General features: G+C 36.4%; 1 protein-coding gene across 1 annotated transcript; it reads left to right on the top strand.

The window, feature by feature from the left end:
* The first annotated feature begins 379 nt into the window (after nucleotides 1-379).
* On the top strand, nucleotides 380-22,972 carry LOC132558155 (putative polypeptide N-acetylgalactosaminyltransferase 9). The gene is made up of 12 exons (XM_060222687.1): nucleotides 380-483; nucleotides 521-740; nucleotides 7,836-7,897; nucleotides 8,751-8,917; nucleotides 12,359-12,523; nucleotides 12,894-13,110; nucleotides 14,880-14,997; nucleotides 15,651-15,836; nucleotides 19,027-19,155; nucleotides 19,552-19,656; nucleotides 21,368-21,493; nucleotides 22,826-22,972. Exons 1-12 carry the CDS (start codon nucleotides 380-382, stop codon nucleotides 22,970-22,972), a joined length of 1,746 nt encoding a protein of 581 aa, XP_060078670.1.
* Nucleotides 22,973-23,175: the final 203 nt, after the last annotated feature.

Here is a 23,175-nt window from a genome sequence, read left to right as displayed (position 1 = left end):
TACAAACACCGGATACCTACACAGATCACTACAAATACCAGATACCTACACACAGTTCACTACAAACACCAGATATCTACACAGATCACTACAAACACCAGATACCTACACAGATCACTACAAATACCGGATACCTACACAGATCACTACAAATACCAGATACCTACACACAGATCACTACAAACACCAGATACCTACACACAGATCACTACAAACACAAGATACCTACACAGATCACTACAAACACCAGATACCTACACAGATCACTACAAACACCGAATACCTACACAGATCACTACAAACATCGGATACCTACACACAGATCACTACAAACATCGGATACCTACAGTCACATATTTGATGTTCTTTATTCTAGAAAATGTTTGTATCTAAATTGAAGATTGTATTAGCGGGAATATTATCTGTATTATTTATAGAAACAATATACTTGGTTCTGCAATTCAATGTATTTATGTCACAACAGCAAATCAGCTTTGTTCGTGTGAAAGAAAAACCAGAGAAAGGAGAGGAAAAAACAAAACGATAACTTCGGAAATGGTTTACTTGGACTTCCGCAAAATATCGCTCAGGAAGCCGGAGTCCAGGGTATGATACCAGAAATAGGAAATATAATACCGAACATGAAAAACTTGATAGGGGACATGGCGAACCCATTAGAGGAATTTGGCGTCAAGGAGATGCTTAACAATAATGCTGAATCTCATGGCTTACAAAGACAGGTATCACTGTTATATATCTGGGTATGGGTATATAGTAATATATATCTGTATCTGGTAGGTATCACTGTTATATATCTGGTAGGTAGGTATCACTGTTATATATCTAGTAGGTATCACTGGTATCTGGGTAGGTGTTATATATCTGGGTGTTATATATCTGGGTAAATCTTATATATCTGGGTAAGTTGCACTATTATATATCTGGGTAGGTAAGTATCACTATTATATATCTGGGTAGGTAGGTATCACTATTATATATCTGGGTAGGTATCACTGTTATATATCTGGGTAGGTAGGTATCACTGTTATATATCTGGGTAGGTATCACTGTTATATATCTGGGTAGGTAGGTATCACTGTTATATATCTGGGTAGGTATCACTGTTATATATCTGGGTAGGTAGGTATCACTGTTATATATATATGGGTAGGTCTCACTATTATATATCTGTGAAGGTATCACTGTGATATATCTGGGTAGGTATCACTGTTATGTAACTTGGTTGGTATGACTTTTATATATCTCGGTAGGAATCAATGTTATATATCTGGGTAGGTAGGTATCACTATTATATATCTGGGTAGGTATCACTGTTATATATCTGGGTAGGTATCACTGTTATATATCTGGGTAGGTAGGTATCACTGTTATATATCTGGGTAGGTATCACTGTTATATATCTGGGTAGGTAAGCATCATTATTATATATCTGGGTAGGTAGGTATCACTATTATATATCTGGGTAGGTATCACTGTTATACATCTGGGTAGGTAGGTATCACTGTTATATATCTGGGTAGGTATCACTGTTATATATCTGGGAAATGATCACTGTTATATATCTGGGTAGGTATCACTATTATATATCTGGGAAATGATCACTGTTATATATCTGGGTAGGTATCACTGTTATATAACTTGGTTGGTATGACTTTTATATATCTCGGTAGGTATCACTGTTATATACTGTTATATACCTGGGTAGGTATCACTGTTATATACTGTTATATACCTGGGTAGGTATCACTGTTATATATCTGGGTAGGTATCATTGTTATATATCTGGGTAGATAAGTATCATTATTATATATCTGGGTAAGTTGCACTATTATATATCTGGGTAGGTAAGTATCACTATTATATATCTGGGTGGTAAGGTATCACCGCTATATATCTGGGAAGGTATCACTGTTATATATCTGGGTAGGTATCACTGTTATATATCTGGGTAGGTATCACTGTTATATATCTGGGTAGGTATCACTATTTTATATTTGGGTAGGTAGGTATCACTGTTATATATCTGGGTAAGTATCTTTGTTATATATCTGGGTAGGTATCACTGTTATATATCTGGGTAGGTAGGTATCACTGTTATATATCTAGGAAGGTATCACTGTTATATGTCTGGGTAGGTATCAATATTATATATCTGGGTAGGTAAGTATCACTGTTATGTATCTTGGTTGGTATCATTGTTATATATCTGGGTAGGTATCACTGTTATATATCTTGGTAGGTAGGTATCACTGTTATATATCTGGGTAAGTATCTTTGTTATATATCTGGGTAGGTATCACTGTTATATATCTGGGTAGGTAGGTATCACTGTTATATATCTGGGTAAGTATCTTTGTTATATATCTGGGTAAGTAGGTATCAATGTTATATATCTCGGTAGGTATGTATCAATGTTATATATCTGTGTAGGTATCACTATTGTATATCTGGATAGGTAGGTATCACTGTTATATATCTGGGTAGGTATCATTGTTATATATCTGGGTAGGTATCACTGTTATATATCTGGGTAGGTATCACTGTTATATATCTGGGTAGGTAGGTTTCACTGTTATATATATCTGGGTAGGTATTACTGTTATATATCTGGGTAGGTAGGTATCACTGGTATATATCTGGGTAGGTATCACTGTTATATATCTGGGTAGGTATCACTATTATATTTCTGGGTATGTATTACTGTTATATATCTGGGTAGGTAGGTATCACTGTTATATATCTGGGTAGGTATCATTGTTATATATCTGGGTAGGTATCACTGTTATATATCTGGGTAGGCAGGTATCACTGTTATATATCTGGGTAGGTATCACTGTTATATATCTGGGAAATGATCACTGTTATATATCTGGGTAGGTAACATTGTTATATATCTGGATATGTATCACTGTTATATATCTGGGTAGGTATCACTGTTATATATCTGGGTAGGTATCACTGTTATATATCTGGGTAGGTATCACTGTTATATATCTGGGTAGGTAGGTATCACTGTTATATATATATCACTGTTATATATCTGGGTAGGTAGGTATCACTGTATATATATCTGGGTAGGTATATCACTGTTATATATCTGGGTAGGTATATCACTGTTATATATCTGGGTAGGTATATCACTGTTATATATCTGGGTAGGTAGGTATCACTGTTATATATCTGGGTATATATCTGTATGTATCAATGTTATATATCTGGGTAGGTATCACTGTTATATATCTGGATAGGTAGGTATCACTGTTATATATCTGGGTAGGTAGGTATCACTGTTATATATCTGGGTAGGTATCACTGTTATATATCTGGGTAGGTATCACTGTTATGTATCTTGGTTGGTATCACTGTTATATATCTGGGTAGGTATCACTGTTATATATCTTGGTAGGTAGGTATCACTATTATATATCTGGGTAGGTATCACTGTTATATAACTTGGTTGGTATGACTGTTATATATCTCGGTAGGTATCACTGTTATATATCTGGGTAGGTATCATTGTTATATATCTCGGTAGGTAGGTATCACTGTTATATATCTGGGTAGGTATCACTGTTATATATCTGGGAAATAATTACTGTTATATATATGGGTATGTATTACTGTTATATATCTGGGTAGGTAGGTATCACTGTTATACATCTGAGTAGGTAGGTATCACTGTTATATATCTGGGTAGGTATCACTGTTATATATCTGGGTAGGTATCACTATTATATATCTGGGTAGGTAGGTATCACTGTTATATATATATGGGTAGGTCTCACTATTATATATCTGTGAAGGTATCACTGTGATATATCTGGGTAGGTATCACTGTTATATATCTGGGTAGGTATCACTGTTATATATCTGTTATATATCTGTTATATATCTGGGTAGGTATATCACTGTTATATATCTGGGTAGGTATATACTGTTATATATCTGGGTAGGTATATCACTGTTATATATCTGGGTAGGTATCACTGTTATATATCTGGGTAGGTATCACTGTTATATATCTGGGTAGGTATCACTGTTATATATCTGGGTAGGTATATCACTGTTATATATCTGGGTTATATATTATATATCTGGGTAGGTATATCACTGTTATATATCTCGGTAGGTATTAATGTTATATATATGGGTAAGTATCAATGTTATATATCTGGGTAAGTATCACTGTTATATATATGAGTAGGTATCACTGTTATAAACCTGGGTAGGTATCACTGTTATATATCTGGGTAGGTAGGTATCACTGTTATATATCTGGGTAGGTATCATTGTTATATATCTCGGTAGGTAGGTATCACTGTTATATATCTGGGTAGGTATCACTGTTATATATCTGGGTAGGTAGGTATCACTGTTATATATCTGGGTAGGTATCACTGTTATATATCTGGGTAGGTATCACTGTTATATATCTGGGTAGGTATCACTGTTATATATCTGGGTAGGTATCACTGTTATATATCTGGGTAGGTATCACTGTTATATATCTGGGTAGGTATCAATGTTATATATATGGGTAAATATCAATGTTATATATCTGGGTAAGTATCACTGTTATATATATGAGTAGGTATCACTGTTATATATCTGGGTAGGTAACATTGTTATATATCTGGATATGTACCACTGTTATATATCTGGGTAGGTATCACTGTTATATATCTGGGTAGGTATCACTGTTATATATCTGGGTATATATATCTGGGTAGGTATCGCTGTTATATATCTGGGTAGGTAGATATTACTATTATATATGGGTAGGTATCACTGTTATATATCTGGGTAGGTATCACTGTTATATATCTGGGTAGGTAGGTATCACTGTTATATATCTGGGTAGGTATCATTGTTATATCTCGGTGGGTAGGTATCACTGTTATATATCTGGGTAGGTATCACTATTTTATATTTGGGTAGGTAGGTATCACTGTTATATATCTGGGTAAGTATCTTTGTTATATATCTGGGTAGGTATCACTGTTATATATCCCTTTTATTATATATCTGGGTAGTTAGGTATCACTATTATATATCTGGGTAGGTATCGCTGTTATATATCTGGGTAGGTAGGTATCATTGTTATATATCTCGGTAGGTTTCACTGTAATATATCTGGGAAATAATCACTGTTATATATCTGGGTATGTATTACTGTTATATATCTGAGTAGGTATCACTGTTATATATCTGGGTAGGTATCACTGTTATATATCTGGGTAGATATCATTGTTATATCTCGGTGGGTAGGTATCACTGTTATATATCTGGGTAGGTATCACTGTTATATATCTGGGTAGGTAGGTATCACTGTTATATATCTGGGTAGGTAGGTATCACTGTTATATATCTGGGAAATAATCACTGTTATATATCTGGGTATGTATATATCTGGGTAGGTAGGTATCACTGTTATACATCTGAGTAGGTAGGTATCACTGTTATATATCTGGGTAGGTAGGTTTCACTGTTATATATATCTGGGTAGGTATTACTGTTATATATCTGGGTAGGTATCACTGTTATATATCTGGGTAGGTATCACTGTTATATATCTGGGTAGGTATCATTGTTATATATCTGGGTAGGTATCACTGTTATATATCTGGGTAGGTAGGTATCACTGTTATATATCTGGGTAGGTATCACTGTTATATATCTGGGTAGGTAGGTATCACTGTTATATATCTGGGTAGGTATCACTGTTATATATCTGAGTAGGTAGGTATCATTGTTATATATCTGGGCAGGTATCACTATTTTATATTTGGGTAGGTAGGTATCACTGTTATATATCTGGGTAGGTATCACTGTTATATATCTGGGTAGGTATCTCTGTTATATATCTGGGCAGGTAGGTATCACTGTTATATATCTGGGTAGGTATCACTGTTATATATCTGGGTAGGTATCATTGTTATATATCTCGGTAGGTAGGTATCACTGTTATATATCTGGGTAGGTATCATTGTTATATATCTGGGTAGGTATATATCTGGGTACTGTTATATATCTGTATATATATATCTGGGTATATATCTGGGTAGGTAGGTATCACTGTTATGTATCTTGGTAGGTATCACTGTTATATATCTGGGTAGGTAGGTATCACTGTTATATATGTTGGTAGTTAGGTATCACTGTTATATATCTGGGTAGGTATCACTGTTATATATCTGGGTAGGTATCACTGTTATATATCTGGGTAGGTATATCATATGTTATATATCTGTAGGTATATATATATCTGGGTAGGTATATATATATCTCGGTAGGAATCAATGTTATATATCTGGGTAGGTAGGTATCACTATTATATATCTGGGTAGGTATCACTGTTATATATCTGGGTATATATATATCTGGGTAGGTATATATATATCTGGGTAGGTATATCACTGTTATATATCTGGGTAGGTAGTTATATATGTAGGTAGGTTTCACTGTTATATATATCTGGGTAGGTATTACTGTTATATATCTGGGTAGGTAGGTATCACTGGTATATATCTGGGTAGGTATCACTGTTATATATCTGATTAGGTATCACTATTTATATCTGGGTAGGTAGGTATCACTGTTATATATCTGGGTAGGTATCTCTGTTATATATCTGGGCAGGTAGGTATCACTGTTATATATCTGGGCAGGTATCACTGTTATATATCTGGATAGGTAGGTATCACTGTTATTTATCTGGGTAGGTATCACTGTTATATATCTGGGTAGGTAGGTATCACTGTTATATATGTGGGTAGGTATCACTGTAATATATCTGTGTAGGTATCACTGTTATATATCTGGAAAGGTATCAATGTTATATATTTGGGTAGGCATCACTGTTATATATCTGGGTAGGTATCACTGTTATATATCTGGGAAATGATCACTGTTATATATCTGGGTAGGTATCACTGTTATATATCTGTGTAGGTATCACTGTTATATATCTGGGAAGGTATCAATAATATATATCTGGGTAGGTATCACTGTTATATATCTGGGTAGTTATCACTGTTATATATCTGGGTAGTAAGGTATCACCGCTATATATCTGGGAAGGTATCACTGTTATATATCTGGGTAGGTATCACTGTTATATATCTGGGTAGGTATCACTATTTTATATTTGGGTAGGTAGGTATCACTGTTATATATCTGGGTAGGTATCATTGTTATATATCTCGGTAGGTAGGTATCACTGTTATATATCTGGGTAGGTGTCACTATTATATATCTGGATAGGTATCAATATTATATATTCGGGTAGGTAGGTATCACTGTTATATATCCATAGATCACTGTTATGATATCTAGGGAGGTATCACTGTTATATTCTCTGTACAGACATGTTATATATCTGAGGTATCATGTTATATATCTGGGTAGTAACACTGTTATATATCTGGGTAGGGATCTGTTATATATCTGTCCATCACTGTTATATATCTGGACTTATCACTGATATATCTGGGATGTAAGTTTATATTGCCCTTCTCTGTCCACAGATATATCCTGACCCTAGGTACCACTGTTATATATCTGCCCTAGGTCTGTCCACAGACCTGTTCCTGAACCTAGGGACCCCATGTAAGTTTGTTTGCCCTTCTCTGTCCACAGACATGTTCCTAACCATAGGGAGCCATGTAAGTTTGCCCTTCTCAGTCCACAGACATGTTCCTGACCCAAGGGAGTCCACGAAAGTTTGCCCTTATCTGTCCACAGACCTGTTCCTGACCCTAAGGACCCTGTGTAACTTTGCCCTTCTCTGTCCACAGACCTGTTCCTGACCCTAGGGACCCCGTGTAAGTTTGCCCTTCTCTGTCCACAGACCTGTTCCTGACCCTAGGGACCCCATGTAAGTTTGTTTGCCCTTCTCTGTCCACAGACCTGTTCCTGACCCTAGGGACCCTGTGTAACTTTGCCCTTCTCTGTCCACAGACCTGTTCCTGACCCTAGGGACCCCATGTAAGTTTGTTTGCCCTTCTCTGTCCACAGACCTGTTCCTGACCCTAGGGACCCCGTGTAAGTTTGCCCTTATCTGTCAACAGACCTGTTCCTGACCCTAGGGACCCCATGTAAGTTTGCCCTTCTCTGTCCACAGACCTGTTCCTGACCCTAGGGACCCCCCTGTAATTATTTTAACAGGAATTTTATTTTGTTGATTCTATCAGTGATTCCGCAATCCAGTACTGATGGATCTAGTCGACAAATTACATAACAGGAAGACAGTATCAGAGAAACAATTCTAGCAATTTTATATTATAGATTTTTTTTTATTTCATTTAACATTATGTCATAAACTAAATAGAATTAGATATATATATCTAAGATATTATTATTACAAATGTAATATCAAATCAAATTTCATTTTTACTTTAAAATAATAATGATAAGACTGTAAGGAGTCAACATGATGCAAAGAAAACATATAAAGACCGAAATAGCATTTATTACCATTGACATCATTAAAAAAACAAACAGACCTATCATGATGTTTCCACATGCACTATGAAGTTTGAACTGTTGTATGATTTAAAACTATCGAAAATCACATCTTGTAGAACTTGTACTTGAACTGCTCTGTATGTCGATACTTAAATGCACTTAACAACCCCATTCATGAATTTCTCACCATTTTGTATGGATTTGGATTGGTAAGATAAGTATGGTGTAATTGTTAACGTGTTCCATATGTTCTGTTGTTTCAGTTGTAAAGTGCTCCAGTATGCTGACGATTTACCGGAAGCCAGTGTAATCATCACATTTCATAACGAGGCTTGGAGTGTATTACTCCGCAGTGTACATAGCATCTTGGATAGATCGCCAGAACATCTAATAAAAGAAATCATTCTAGCCGACGATTTCTCTGACCGAGGTAAATACACCCAGAGTCATACAGTTGCGCCGTCCGCGATGCATATGTAACCGGGTTGCACATGGGTCTAAGAAATGACTAGGACAACCAGGTCGGGTTCGTTCGTTTATTGAGCTTTACCACCCGCAATCCATATAATCCAAGTAGTAGCGTATAAAGATTGAACCTACAATACACAATTAAAACTACATGTCTTAACACAATGATAACAATACAAACCTACATCACTACCAATAGCACTATCTTATACATAGATTTACTTGTCAGTGGTAAATAACATACATGTGTATAATAAAACAAAGACAAGTATTACCCCATATATCTGATACCACAAGGGGAGATAATCCACTTGCTCAACTATAAAAAACACACATACAGATATATAGAAATTATCAAGATAGTGGATATGATCATATCTACCTTACATTGATCAAATATACAATTTGCAACATGAACTATGAAACAATAGAATTCACTGGCCGGCTATTAATATTACACAATTGTAGCCGGGTTCCAATGCTACACAGTGTTCTATAAAATAACGCTGGATTCATTCCTTTCATACATTTATTTAGACGCACCAAAAGACCCTACAATAACACAAATAAAACATATAAGTTCATGTATAAGACATATTACAAACTACGCACTGTATGTTATACACTGGACATGGAGTCAACTTTACTTTTTACACATATTTATATTTCCCGTAACGGTTACACTAAACTTTACGAATTCATCAAAATATATATATCCAATGCCAACACATGATAAACTATAGGATTTACCATTTGTATTACACAGATGTAGTTAATAGTTAATAATATATGTACATAATATACCTACCCTATCAATCTGACAGGGGTCTCAAGAGATAACATCCTTTTTTACAATAAAATGATATATGGTTCTGTTGAAAGAAAAACAACAAAAACGTAATTAACTATATTTGTAATAAATTTCTTTAAGATAATTCTGCAAAAATTATTATACCCATTACAAAAGGAATAATGAAAAAAACCACAAAGAGACATTTCAATTTCTTCAAATATTTAAATAAATACGAAAATACTAATTCTGTAAAAGTTAACTAACATTATCATTTAAAATAATTAAATGATATTTCAAATACTTACTATTTTAAAATGTATATTTGCCACCACAGTCGTCCGTACGTAGCTACATATAATTGCGACTGTCCATGTCTCTGTCCAGCGCGTGAATAACGATACAGGACATACAGGTGCACGAACAAGCATGTAATCACGTGACAAGACATTTACATAACAAAACACAGGTGAGAAATTCTTAGAACATACACTGACAAAACAAACCGGTTGGACAATTACATTTATAAAAATATATATAAATAGATAAAAGTAAAATTGACACTGCCACACAATCACATTTCACATATAAATTAAAGTACGATTGCCAAAATGTAAATTACACTAAAATAAGCTATTGTGCTTACCTCGACTATGGGTTGAGGATCATACGCCTTAACCCGATCTACTAGGATAAGTACCAAAAAGAGTTTAGTTTCTGTATATATCACGTTATTATGAGAGGTGAGAAACACACCTATCTCCAGCTAAGGCTCTTTTCCTTCTGACAATTTACACAAAGAACTTTCCCTCCGAAAATACAGCCAATAAAATAAAAGGTCAATTAAAAGGTCATGTCAAGGGTCGAGTTAGTTATGGACATTACATACAAATATCATGCAGACAAGACATGGACAGTACAGGTAATACTGGACAATACTTAGGTAGGTAGGTCACATGACCATACCTATACATAGAACATATACAACACTGATACTCCATTAAGTGGTTACCACTTTCCATATACATCACCAGTACCTGTATAAAGATATAACAAGTTCTTACTCTGCATTACACATAATACAGGTGCACTACAATTATACACTAAAAATTCGTCAATATATACTTAGACCCTAATTTGCACAATAACTTTACAATACACAACTTGACCTACATGTACACTAATGTAAATTAACTGAAAAAATAAAATACATTATTGGATTAGGTAAAATAGTTCACCTGGCCACATATACATGTAATATAACATAATTATGTATTTAGGGGTGAAAGGTAGCCATGCTACCAAATCATTGATACTATTTTGTGATTGCGGACTCGTTGTCGAAAATTCTTATAAGCTAACCAGTCACGTGCCATAGTTTGATTAAATGGTGTATTTCAGCTTGATTTATTTTGATTTTGATCGTGATGATTCTTGTAAAGAAACTGTAAAATGATAGGACCCTTATTTATCGCATTAAGCGTTTTTATAACATCAATATTTCAAATAGTGTTTGATCAAAACTATCAACATTTGTTTTTTATTTTGCTCATAATGTGTATACACGAATCTATAGCAAAACAATCTTTTTAATTACCAGTTATTGATTGTCGTCAGTAATTGGTTGTTACCAGTAATTGGTTGTCGCCAGTTATTGGTTGTCACCAGTAATTGATTGTTACCAGTAATTGATTATTACCAGTAATCGGTTGTCACCAGTAATTGATTGTTACCAGTAATCGGTTGTCACCAGTAATTGATTGTTACCAGTAATTGGTTGTCACCAGTTATTTGGTGTTACCAGTAATCGGTTGTCACCAGTAATTGATTGTTACCAGTAATCGGTTGTCACCAGTAATTTATTGTTACCAGTAATTGATTGTCGCCAGTTATTGGCTGTCACCAGTAATTGGTTGTCACCAGTTATTTGGTGTTACCAGTAATTGATTGTCAGCAGTAATTGATTGTTACCAGTAATTGATTGTTACCAGTAATTGATTGTTACCAGTTATTGGTTGTCACCAGTAATCGGTTGTCACCAGTAATCGGTTGTCACCAGTAATTGATTGTCGCCAGTTATTGGCTGTCACCAGTAATTGGTTGTCACCAGTTATTTGGTGTTACCAGTAATTGATTGTCAGCAGTAATTGATTGTTACCAGTTATTGGTTGTCACCAGTAATTGGTTGTTACCAGTAATTGATTGTTACCAGTAATCGGTTGTCACCAGTAATTGATTGTTACCAGTAATTGCTTGTTACCAGTAACTGGTTGTCACCAGTAATTGGTTGTTACCAGTAATCGGTTGTTACCAGTAATTGATTTTTACCATTTATTGATTGTTAACAGTAATTGATTGTTACCAGTAATCGGTTGTCACCAGTAATTGATTGTTACCAGTAATTGATTGTTACCAGTTATTGGTTGTTACCAGTAATTGGCTGTTACCAGTAATTGATTGTTACCAGTTATTGGTTGTTACCAGTAATTGGTTGTTACCAGTAATTGATTGTTACCAGTAATTGATTGTTACCAGTTATTGGTTGTTACCAGTAATTGGTTGTCGCCAGGAATATATTTATATATATTGTTTATATTTGTCATTGGATTTCAGCTCATCTTCACGAACCATTGGAGACATATGTGAAGAAATTAACTAAAGTAAAAATTGTTCGAAATAAGAAGCGTGAAGGCCTGATTCGAACTCGATTATTAGGATACGGTGTTGCAACAGGAAGTGTACTCATCTTTCTTGACTCACATATCGAATGTGCTCCAGGTAAGTGATAAACAAACACTATTGATAACACAATCCAGGTAGGTGATTTGGTAAAACTATTGATAACATAGTCTGTCCTGTCGGGCTGGTGATGGAGTATGATATATTTCACAAGTGATCAAGTAAACATGAATTAGAAATATTGATAACACTATCTGTCTGTCACAAAAATGACGGCCATCCGACCACGCCTGTGATTGAATTATATCACAGGATGGCTGGAGACTCTCCTGAACAGAATGAAAGACAACTCGACCACCTCTGTAACACCTGTTATCACATTTTATTACAGGATGGCTGGAGACTCTCCTGAACAGAATTAAAGACAACTCGACCACCTCTGTAACACAAGTTATTACATTTATTACAGGTTGGCTGGAACCCCTTCTAGACAGAATTAAAGACAATCCGACCACCTCTGTAACACCTGTTATCGATACAATTGATGACGACACTTTTCAGTTCAAATATTCTCCAGCTTCCTCTACACAAGTCGGTGGATTTGATTGGTCATTGACGTTTACGTGGCATTCTATTCCAGAAAGTGAAAATGTTAGGAGAAATCATAAAGACTATATACCTGTCAGGTGAAAGAAAAAAAAATTCATAATGGTGTTGTCCTGTATCACTACACTGTGTTGTCCTGTATCACTGCACTGTGTTGTCCTGTATCACTGCACTGTGTTTGTCTTGTATCACTAAACTGTGTTGTCCTGTATCACTACACTGTGTTTTCCTGTATCACTACACTGTGTTGTGATGTCCTGTATCACTGCACTGTGTTGTCCTGTATCACTACACTGTGTTGTGTTGTCCTGTATCACTACACTGTGTTGTGTTGTCCTGTATCACTACACTGTGTTGTGATGTCCTGTATCACTACACTGTGTTGTCCTGTATCACTACACTGTGTTGTGATGTCCTGTATCACTACACTGTGATGTCATGTATCACTGCACAGTGTTGTATTGTCCTGTATCACTACACTGTGTTGTGATGTCCTGTATCACTGCACTGTGTTGTCCTGTATCACTGCACTGTGTTTGTCTTGTATCACTAAACTGTGTTGTCCTGTATCATTGCACTGTGTTGTCCTGTATCACTACACTGTTTTGTCTTGTATCACTACACTGTGTTGTCATGTATCACTACACTGTGTAGTCCTGTATCACTACACTGTGTTGTCCTGTATCACTACACTGTGTTGTCCTGTATCACTACACTGTGTTGTCCTGTATCACTGCACCGTGTTGTCCTGTATCACTACACTGTGTTGTGTTGTCCCGTATCACTACACTCTGCTGTCCTGTATCACTACACTGTGTTGTGTTGTCCCGTATCACTGCACCGTGTTGTCCTGTATCACTACACTGTGTTTGTCTTGTATCACTAAACTGTGTTGTCCTGTATCACTACACTGTGTTGTGATGTCCTGTATCACTACACTGTGTTGTCCTGTATCACTACACTGTGTTGTGATGTCCTGTATCACTACACTGTGTTGTGTTGTCCTGTATCACTACACTGTGTTGTCCTGTATCACTACACTGTGTTGTGATGTGTTGTGTTGTCCTGTATCACTACACTGTGTTGTGATGTCCTGTATCACTGCACTGTGTTGTCCTGTATCACTACACTGTGTTGTCCTGTATCACTACACTGTGTTGTGTTGTCCTGTATCACTACACTGTGTTGTCCTGTATCACTACACTGTGTTGTGATGTCCTGTATCACTACACTGTGTTGTCCTGTATCACTACACTGTGTTGTCCTGTATCACTGCACCGTGTTGTCCTGTATCACTACACTGTGTTGTGTTGTCCCGTATCACTACACTCTGCTGTCCTGTATCACTACACTGTGTTGTGTTGTCCTGTATCACTACACTCTGCTGTCCTGTATCACTACACTGTTGTTTTAGCTAGAAAAATCATTCTACTTGTTAATTGTTTTGAAAATACGATATTTACAGTGTCTTGCGAAGAAATCAGCGCGATATCGATTTGTAAATCATTATCATATAAATATTATATCTTAGAGGATACATAAAACATGTAACAGAGATTGGGTACATGTAAAACAACGAAATCAAGGGACTGTATCATGGGTGATGTGTAACATTCAGGATTAGTGAAACATTGCTTTAAGATATCGCTTGGTTAAAGATATGTGAACCGTCCCCTTAAGATATTGCTTGGTTAAAGATATGTGAACCGTTCGCCTTGAGATATTGCTTGGTTGAAGATATGTGAACCGTTTGCCTTAAGATATTGCTTGGTTGAAGACATGTCAACAATTCGCTTGAAAATTTCGTACGTGTTGTGAGGTATATCAGTGGTTTTTTTTTTTCTTGCAGGAGCCCGACAATGGCGGGAGGTCTGTTTGCCATAAACAGGGAATTCTTCACGCACATTGGGACATACGACTCGGGAATGGACATTTGGGGAGGCGAGAATCTAGAAATTTCGTTTAGGGTAAATTTACTATCAACAGATCCACTGAGAACTGAGTTACGGCAGAGCTTTCGAAAGATATATCTTATCATCTAAAAACTGTTGTTATGTGCTTATTTCGAAGTTCTTAGTATGCTATGAAAAGAGTGATAATATTTTTTTTCTAAATTTGCGAGATTTTTTTTAATGCGCTTTACCTGAATGATGCTCGTTCCAGTGTTACACGAAATATTGTATAATTCTTCTTGAATTTAGCTCGGAGTTGTGACTTCTGCTGGCAAATGGTAGGCTATTCCATATAGAATGGAACACACCAATGTTATGTATATGATAGAAGTGAGCGTAATTATATTTGATCAGATTTGATTTGAGGAGTTGTTTTAATACCTTGTACGTGTTCATCAAAATTACGTACTTTGACAGGCATTGTACAGGTAACCATAGTAATAAATGAATCATCCTCAATACGACATGGGTTTCGCTGTCTGAACCCCTACAGCATTTTTGTATGCAACATTAAAGGTACAATAGAAGTAATTTGTCTAGAGCTGGTTTCAGGAGAAAAAACATCAGATTTTCAGATTTGGATGTGCGTAGGTACCATGGAGACCCCTGTTGTCCAGTGTCGGTGATATTTTCGTTGATAGGACTAAATTTCAATATCTGGTTTTCAGATTTGGATGTGCGGGGGGACTCTGGAGACTGCTCCCTGTTCCCACGTAGGCCATATCTTCAGAAAAAAATCGCCTTACACCTGGCCATCGAATACAAACGTGGTTAAGAAGAACAATGTAAGGATGGCAGAGGTTTGGCTTGACGACTTTAAAGTATATTACTACGATAGAATCAACAACGATTTGGTAAGTCTTAGAGTTCGAGTCTAATAGAAAATGTTGGTGGAGGTTTGGTTAGCCGTTTGGTTTGTCTAATGATTCGCTCATGTGTGTTAAGTATTATCAGAAAGCCACAACCAGAAGGTCCGAATGTTGGTATTGATGATGAAACGTGGCGAAACATCTCACTTTTACCCGTAGAGGATCGATTTTCCCACGCAAAATGCACATTATATATAAAGAGCTTCTATCAAAACTCGACCATATTTGTCCATGCACCCAAAATGTCAACTCATCTTTTATTACAAGCTGTGATGTAATAGGGAAAGACCTTAAACCTAACGTTGAAATCCGCACTGATGGAAGAGAATTTTTGATTTCTCAGCTACCTTCCAGATCAAAGGAAATCATCAATAATCTTTTGGAGATATCACATATGCTATCAAACAGGAGTCTTCTTTTACGCTTTGTTTCTCGTCTCTGGATGATACAGATTGTAACATCTGGACTGGTTTCTAAAATTTTGTTCTTATTGTCATCCTGTATTGTCACTGGCATTTACACTCAAACCCACGAGGAGCCACTACTGTTGCTTTGGATACATATCATTGAAAAAGTGTTCAACTCTTTTAACATGTCAATTTTCAGTATATCGAATATTTTTGCTCCATAGTAAAAGCGTTAGAAATAGCCACTTTCCCTTTGTTTCTTGGCTGTGAATATCTAACAGCTTATTCTAGAGTACAACACTATGTTCTCAGAAGCATTTCTTGGTCTAGGGGAGACTGTTATTCTTGACGGTACGTATATGTTTATTCCTAAGAGTTCTGATCACAAGCTCCAGCGAATCTCCCACTGTGGCCAGAGGAAGGGCAAGCGGAAGTTCATGAACACGGCAGTGGCTGATGGTTACATTCTCAACACAGGTAGCATTTTCGTGGAAGCGATGCTGTTAGAGAAAGATGACAACGTCAGATTTATTTTGTCAAATTTGGAATCACATGGTTTAACAACAAATATGCCTTATCTAAAACCTGGACAGACTCAACATGACGACCTACAAGCTAATCTTGATAGACCCATAACTAAATCCAGATGGGTAGTGGAGTCATGTCAAGCAAAACGCAACTTGCCCCGTACTATTTTCATTGATGTCATTGAGGAACTCGTTAGAATAGTAAGAGCCTGTCTCAATGAAATCCAAGGACCATATATATTAGAGCACGAAGTGAGACGCTACAACTTAGCTTAGCGTGTGAAAAGCTAGTCAGATCTCTCCAGAGGGGCCAAGTCACTATTTGTCAAACTAGATTCTACTGCGGACAATTGTTAGATATGGAATACCTTCTCATATTCTTGTTAGAATGTTGATTCAGCAGTTATAAGAACATTTAATTTGTGTGGTTATCAGGGAACATGACGGCCATTTTGAAAGTTAAAATTCACTTTAGTATGTTATTAGTGTAGGTGACAATCCATTTGTACTAATAAAATCAACATTTGGTTTCAGTTCACGTTACAATACAACAATCCAAAAAAGATTTTCTCCTTTGTTCGTTTTTTCCATAAGAATATTATCAATCAATTTTAATTACTTTGTACAAAACTCCCAATTACTATTTTAGGGCAATTTATTTTATACTCTTTGAGCACAAAATTGCGACTGGACTCCAATAGAAAGTTGTATTTTTGACTTTCAGAAAATTTCGCTTAATGTAATAAGAACATGTTCTTTCTCAAAATCTATCACCTTTTTATCTCCTGTTTCCGATGTATTGCAAACATATGATATCTAACATGCTATTATCAGCATGTTTAGTTTTTTGGGTTACCTAAGACAAAGTCTCATGGTGACCTATTGCGATCCCCTTTCGTTCAAGAGGCTGAGGGGCGGAGCCAGAAAGTGTCAAAATATTGTAACTTCAAATATCTTCTTCTCGACTTCCAGGTATGGTAGAATTAAGTACTATTCTTGGTTAGAAAGGCCTTCGGATGCTTTACCAAGACTGTAAATTTCATGATCTCGGGGTCTCACATTTTCCCCAGGGGAGAGGGTAAAGTTTACTATAATCTATTTAGGAAAATCACAGTTTGAACATAATTTGTTGTTTACCATTGGAAATTGTTCAAACCTGGTTAGAATTATTAGTTTAAGATGACAGTTTAATGAGATGCACATATCAACCTCGGCTGACCTCCAGGGCTGTTGTATCATTGTAGTTTTTAGAAGTCTTTATGTAAATATCTCTTCTGTTGATATATGTTATTATGGTCGTCATTGTGATCTCATTGAAAGATACCTCTTTTCTATTTGAGAAAGTAATATTACTTACTTGGATTAACCAAGATGTACATGGTGGATATCTTCGATGAAGCAGAGGACGCTTAATATTACGGAACACCCGGTCTTATTCTCCCTAAACTTTTTTCAGGACGTGTAAACGTTGTTTTGTTATTTCGTTATTAAGATTCTGTCAATGTGTCTTTATTTCATTGTTTTATTTAGTAATACATTGAACCGATAAAAAGTTTACCCAGAAAAAACACAATGTATGTTAAACACATTGTACGTAATACATACAGGTCACTTGGCCTATCTTTTTTATAAGTCTGTCCAATTAATATAATGAAGGCATGTTGTTGTTCTTTTTTTTCTTACATTAATTTCAAATAAAGAAAACAGGTGAAGTGAACATTCTTTTTTCAGTTCAGTGTTAGGGTTAGGGTCAACCTGTTACTTATAAGTTTGAAAGGCAGTATTATCTTTTGTAATATTACAATGCAGATGCGTAGAGAGAGAGAGGGGGGAGACATACAGACAGGCAGACAGACAGAAACTGACAGACAGACAGAGAGAGAGATAGAGAGAGAAAGAGAGAGAGAGACAGACAGACAGAGATAGAGAGAGAGAGAGAGAGACAGAAAGACAGACACACAGAGAGAAGACAGACAGAGAAAGACAGACAAACAGACAGAGAGAGAAAGACAGATTTCCTGATTACGGAATTCTTCATATTGCGATCCTTGTTACTTATAACCAATATTTTGACACGTCTATCCATCCAAGGACAGAAGATTAGTACACAGAAAAGAAAAGCAAAACACACAAATAAAAAATCCCCTCAGATTTTCTTTTACATCATTACGCTGTTGCATCAAAATTTGTTATTTGAAGACATACCATTTTGAAATTTACGCCACATCTTATTGTTTTCAGGGAAACTATGGAGATATATCGGAACGGAAAGCGTTACGACAAAGGCTAAAATGTCATGATTTTAAATGGTTTCTTCAGAATGTCTATCCTGAACTTTTTATTCCCGGGGACGCCCTTGCCTCCGGTCAGGTATGTATATAATTACACTTAAGTATTTCTAACAACCCCTAGTCCCCGTAGTGATAAGTATAGCACACGTAATGAGAGTTGTCTACCCTGAAAGGATTCATTTCCGAAAAGTCCTAATAATATAAACAGGTAAAAAGGTTGCTAATATCTGAAGGGTTTTCGGATGGCGCAAAAGTATCCCACTCCCACATCCGTGGTCCGATTAACTAAACGGAAGCCAGAAAGTATGGGGTTATATCCGTCCCCCTCTTGCGCTTCTCTACAAAGCTTGCTTCCAGTTGCCCTGTAATATGTAAAGCTAATTATGATAGTATCTAGCCTCTGTTGTAGTAGATATCCTTCCTACAGAAATTAGACCATGGGTAATCAGATACATATGATTTTATTAAATTTCAGATAAAAAGCAAGAAGAGAAACGTGTGTTTAGATGGTAAAGCCAATTATGGATTCAAACCGAATGCCGTAATTACTTATCCCTGCCACGGGCAAGGAGGCAACCAGGTGAGTCAATACCATTGTCTACACTTGTCATGGGCAAGGATGCAACCAAGTGAGTCAATATCATTGTCTATACTTGTCACAGGCAAGGAGACAACCAGGTGAGTCAATATCATTGTTTACACTAGTCACGGGCAAGGAGGCAACAGAGTGAGTAAATATCATTGTCTACGCTTGTCACGGGCGAGTTGGCAACCACATGAATCAATACCATGCTCTACAGCGCGCAACTAGACATCACGAGACTATGCTTACTGAGAACAACGAGATATCCCGAGACTATGGCTGGCTCTGTTTCTATTTCAGTACTGGATGGTTACAGAGAACAACGAGATATCCCGAGACTATGGCTGGCTCTGTTTCTATTTCAGTACTGGATGGTTACAGAGAACAACGAGATATCCCGAGACTATGGTTTGTTGTGTTTCTATTTCAGTACTGGATGGTTACAGAGAACAACGAGATATCCCGAGACTATGGTTTGTTGTGTTTCTATTTCAGTACTGGATGGTTACAGAGAACAACGAGATATCTCGAGACTATGGCTGGCTCTGTTTCTATTTCAGTACTGGATGGTTACAGAGAACAACGAGATATCCCGAGACTATGGCTGGCTCTGTTTCTATTTCAGTACTGGATGGTTACAGAGAACAACGAGATATCTCGAGACTATGGCTGGCTCTGTTTCTGTTTCAGTACTGGATGGTTACAGAGAACAACGAGATATCCCGAGACTATGGTTGGTTGTGTTTCTATTTCAGTACTGGATGGTTACAGAGAACAACGAGATATCCCGAGACTATGGTTGGTTTTGTTTCTATTTCAGTACTGGATGGTTACAGAGAACAACGAGATATCCCGAGACTATGGTTGGTTGTGTTTCTATTTCAGTACTGGATGGTTACAGAGAACAACGAGATATCCCGAGACTATGGTTGGTTGTGTTTCTATTTCAGTACTGGATGCTTACAAAGAACAACGAGATATTTCGAGATTATGGTTGGTTTTTTCTATTTCAGTACTGGATGGTTACAGAGAACAACGAGATATCACGAGACTATGGTTGGTATTTTCTATTTCAGTACTGGATGCTTACAAAGAACAATGAGATATTTCGAGATTATGGTTGGTTGTTTCTATTTCAGTACTGGATGGTTACAGAGAACAACGAGATATCCCGAGACTATGGTTGGTTTTTTTTCTATTTCAGTACTGGATGGTTACAGAGAACAACGAGATATTACGAGACTATGGTTGTTTTTTTCTATTTCAGTATTGGATGCTTACAAAGAACAACGAGATATCCCGAGACTATGGTTGTTTTTTTCTATTTCAGTATTGGATGCTTACAAAGAACAACGAGATATCCCGAGACTATGGTTGGTTTTTTCTATTTCAGTACTGGATGCTTACAAAGAACAACGAGATATCCCGAGACTATGGTTGGTTTTTTCTATTTCAGTACTGGATGCTTACAAAGAACAACGAGATATTTCGAGATTATGGTTGTTTTTTTCTATTTCAGTATTGGATGCTTACAAAGAACAACGAGATATCCCGAGACTATGGTTGGTTTTTTCTATTTCAGTACTGGATGCTTACAAAGAACAACGAGATATCCCGAGACTATGGTTGGTTTTTTCTATTTCAGTACTGGATGCTTACAAAGAACAACGAGATATCCCGAGACTATGGTTGGTTTTTTCTATTTCAGTACTGGATGCTTACAAAGAACAACGAGATATTTCGAGATTATGGCTGCTTCGACTTTAATGATAATGGCCTGACAATTTATTCCTGTCATCACCAGGGAGGTCCGCAGTCTTGGTTGTACAGAAATGTAAGTTTTGTGATACTTTAACGTGGTCATCTGTCTACAAGTGATTTTTCAGAAGTTCTGTCAACTTATCGCTAAATGCACCGGGTCCTACAATGTAAAAGTGTTTTCAGAAATACTAAGAGTTTTATCATAACTTTGAGTACTGACTCGGGACTCACATGAAAATGTATTGCTGTAAATGTATCAAACAATGTATTTTAATTAATTATGATGATGTATGTTATATAATAGACAAGTAGGTGATATTATTATACACAAATAACAGTGTTAAATTATGTATGTATGTATGTGTGTGTGTGTGTGTGTGTGTGTGTGTGTGTGTGTGTGTGTGTGTGTGTGTGTGTGTGTGTGTGTGTGTGTGTGTGTGTGTGTGTGTGTGTTTGTTTGTGTTAGTTTTGTGTATGTATGTGTTGGGTGTATGTGTGTGGGGGGAGGGGGTGTGTGGGTGTGCGTGCATGTGTTTGTGTTTGTTTATGTGTGTGCGTATGTGTTTGTTCATGTGTGTGTTTGTTTGTTTATGTGTGTGTATGTGTTGTGTGTGTATGCGTGTGTTTGTTTGTGTGTGTTTGTTTGCTTATGGGTGTGTATGTGTTGTGTGTGTGTGTGTATGTGTTGTGTGTGTATGCGTGTGTTTGTTTGTGCGTGTTTGTTTGCTTATGTGTGTGTATGTGTTGTGTGTGTGTGTTTGTCTCTCTCTCTCTCTCTCTGTGTGTGTGTGTGTGTGTGTGTGTGTGTGTGCACGCCCGTGTTTGTTTGTGTGTGTGTGTGTGTGTGCGTGTGTTTGTGTGTGTGTGTTTTTTTATTTTTATGTGTTTTGTCATGTATTTATATTGTAATGAAAAATGTCTGAAAAAAATAATTTAAAACGTGATTTTAATTCTTATGCATATATAGGTGTATAGTGGCTTTGATTTAGTAAGAAAAGTCGCTTATTTAATGTAACGACTATATAGTGTATCAGTCAGTTATTATAGTTAGATATATAATCGTGATACGACTCCTGTGATCATGTATTGGGGAAAGTCGTTTTATTTGCTTCTCTATCTCGACTTTTCATGGAGATATCCATATCGATATACTGAGGATATTTTCAGGAAATGTTTCGTGTCATGTCAACATAAATTTTCTTAAAACTCATATCAGTGAAAAACAATAGGATAACGTTATGTAATATTAATCTGAAAACGTGGTTTTACAGGATGTAAGAAGTGTGCCTCCATACAATATTCGTATGACTCCTTGTCTAACAAAGTCCAGAATTTAAACAATATTTACATTTGTTTCCCATATTTAAATTGTTATGATATACGTTTATCTTTTTAATGTATGAAGGATGATACTCTCTACAATCCTGGGAGAGACCGATGTGTTACGTTGTCATACGATAGCGAGCGTGTCTCCATGGAGATATGCACAGGAGGAGAGAATCAACAATGGTTATGGAATCGACAACCACCTCAAGGACCCAGTCGTGATTAATTCCTGTACTAGTGGAGAAATGGATCTCAACATGGAGAAAAAATATGTTTATGAGATCATTGACACACACTGAACGTTTCTTCACTCAAATGGACAAAATGTGAACATGGTGTACTCGTCATAACTGGTAATCTGTACTACCGGTAAACAATAAGGAATTGGAATCAACAGCGTACGGTTGACATGAATAGTGTAAGGCCATT

Source organism: Ylistrum balloti, unplaced genomic scaffold, assembly GCF_031769215.1.
Source record: "Ylistrum balloti isolate Yb309-2 unplaced genomic scaffold, AGI_CSIRO_Ybal_v1 Utg370762, whole genome shotgun sequence".
Classification (NCBI taxonomy): Eukaryota; Metazoa; Mollusca; class Bivalvia; order Pectinida; family Pectinidae; genus Ylistrum; species Ylistrum balloti.
Note: the sequence above shows the minus strand (reverse complement) of the source record. Positions and strands in the feature narration are given on the sequence as shown.

Bases quoted from the DNA above. Each gene is read 5' to 3' on its own strand.
- LOC132558155 (XM_060222687.1), top strand. From the start codon at position 380: ATGTTTGTATCTAAATTGAAGATTGTATTAGCGGGAATATTATCTGTA. The intron at 19,156-19,551 runs GTATGTATATAA...ATTAAATTTCAG, and splicing joins ACGCCCTTGCCTCCGGTCAG to ATAAAAAGCAAGAAGAGAAA. The intron at 19,657-21,367 runs GTGAGTCAATAC...TTTCTATTTCAG, and splicing joins ACGGGCAAGGAGGCAACCAG to TACTGGATGCTTACAAAGAA.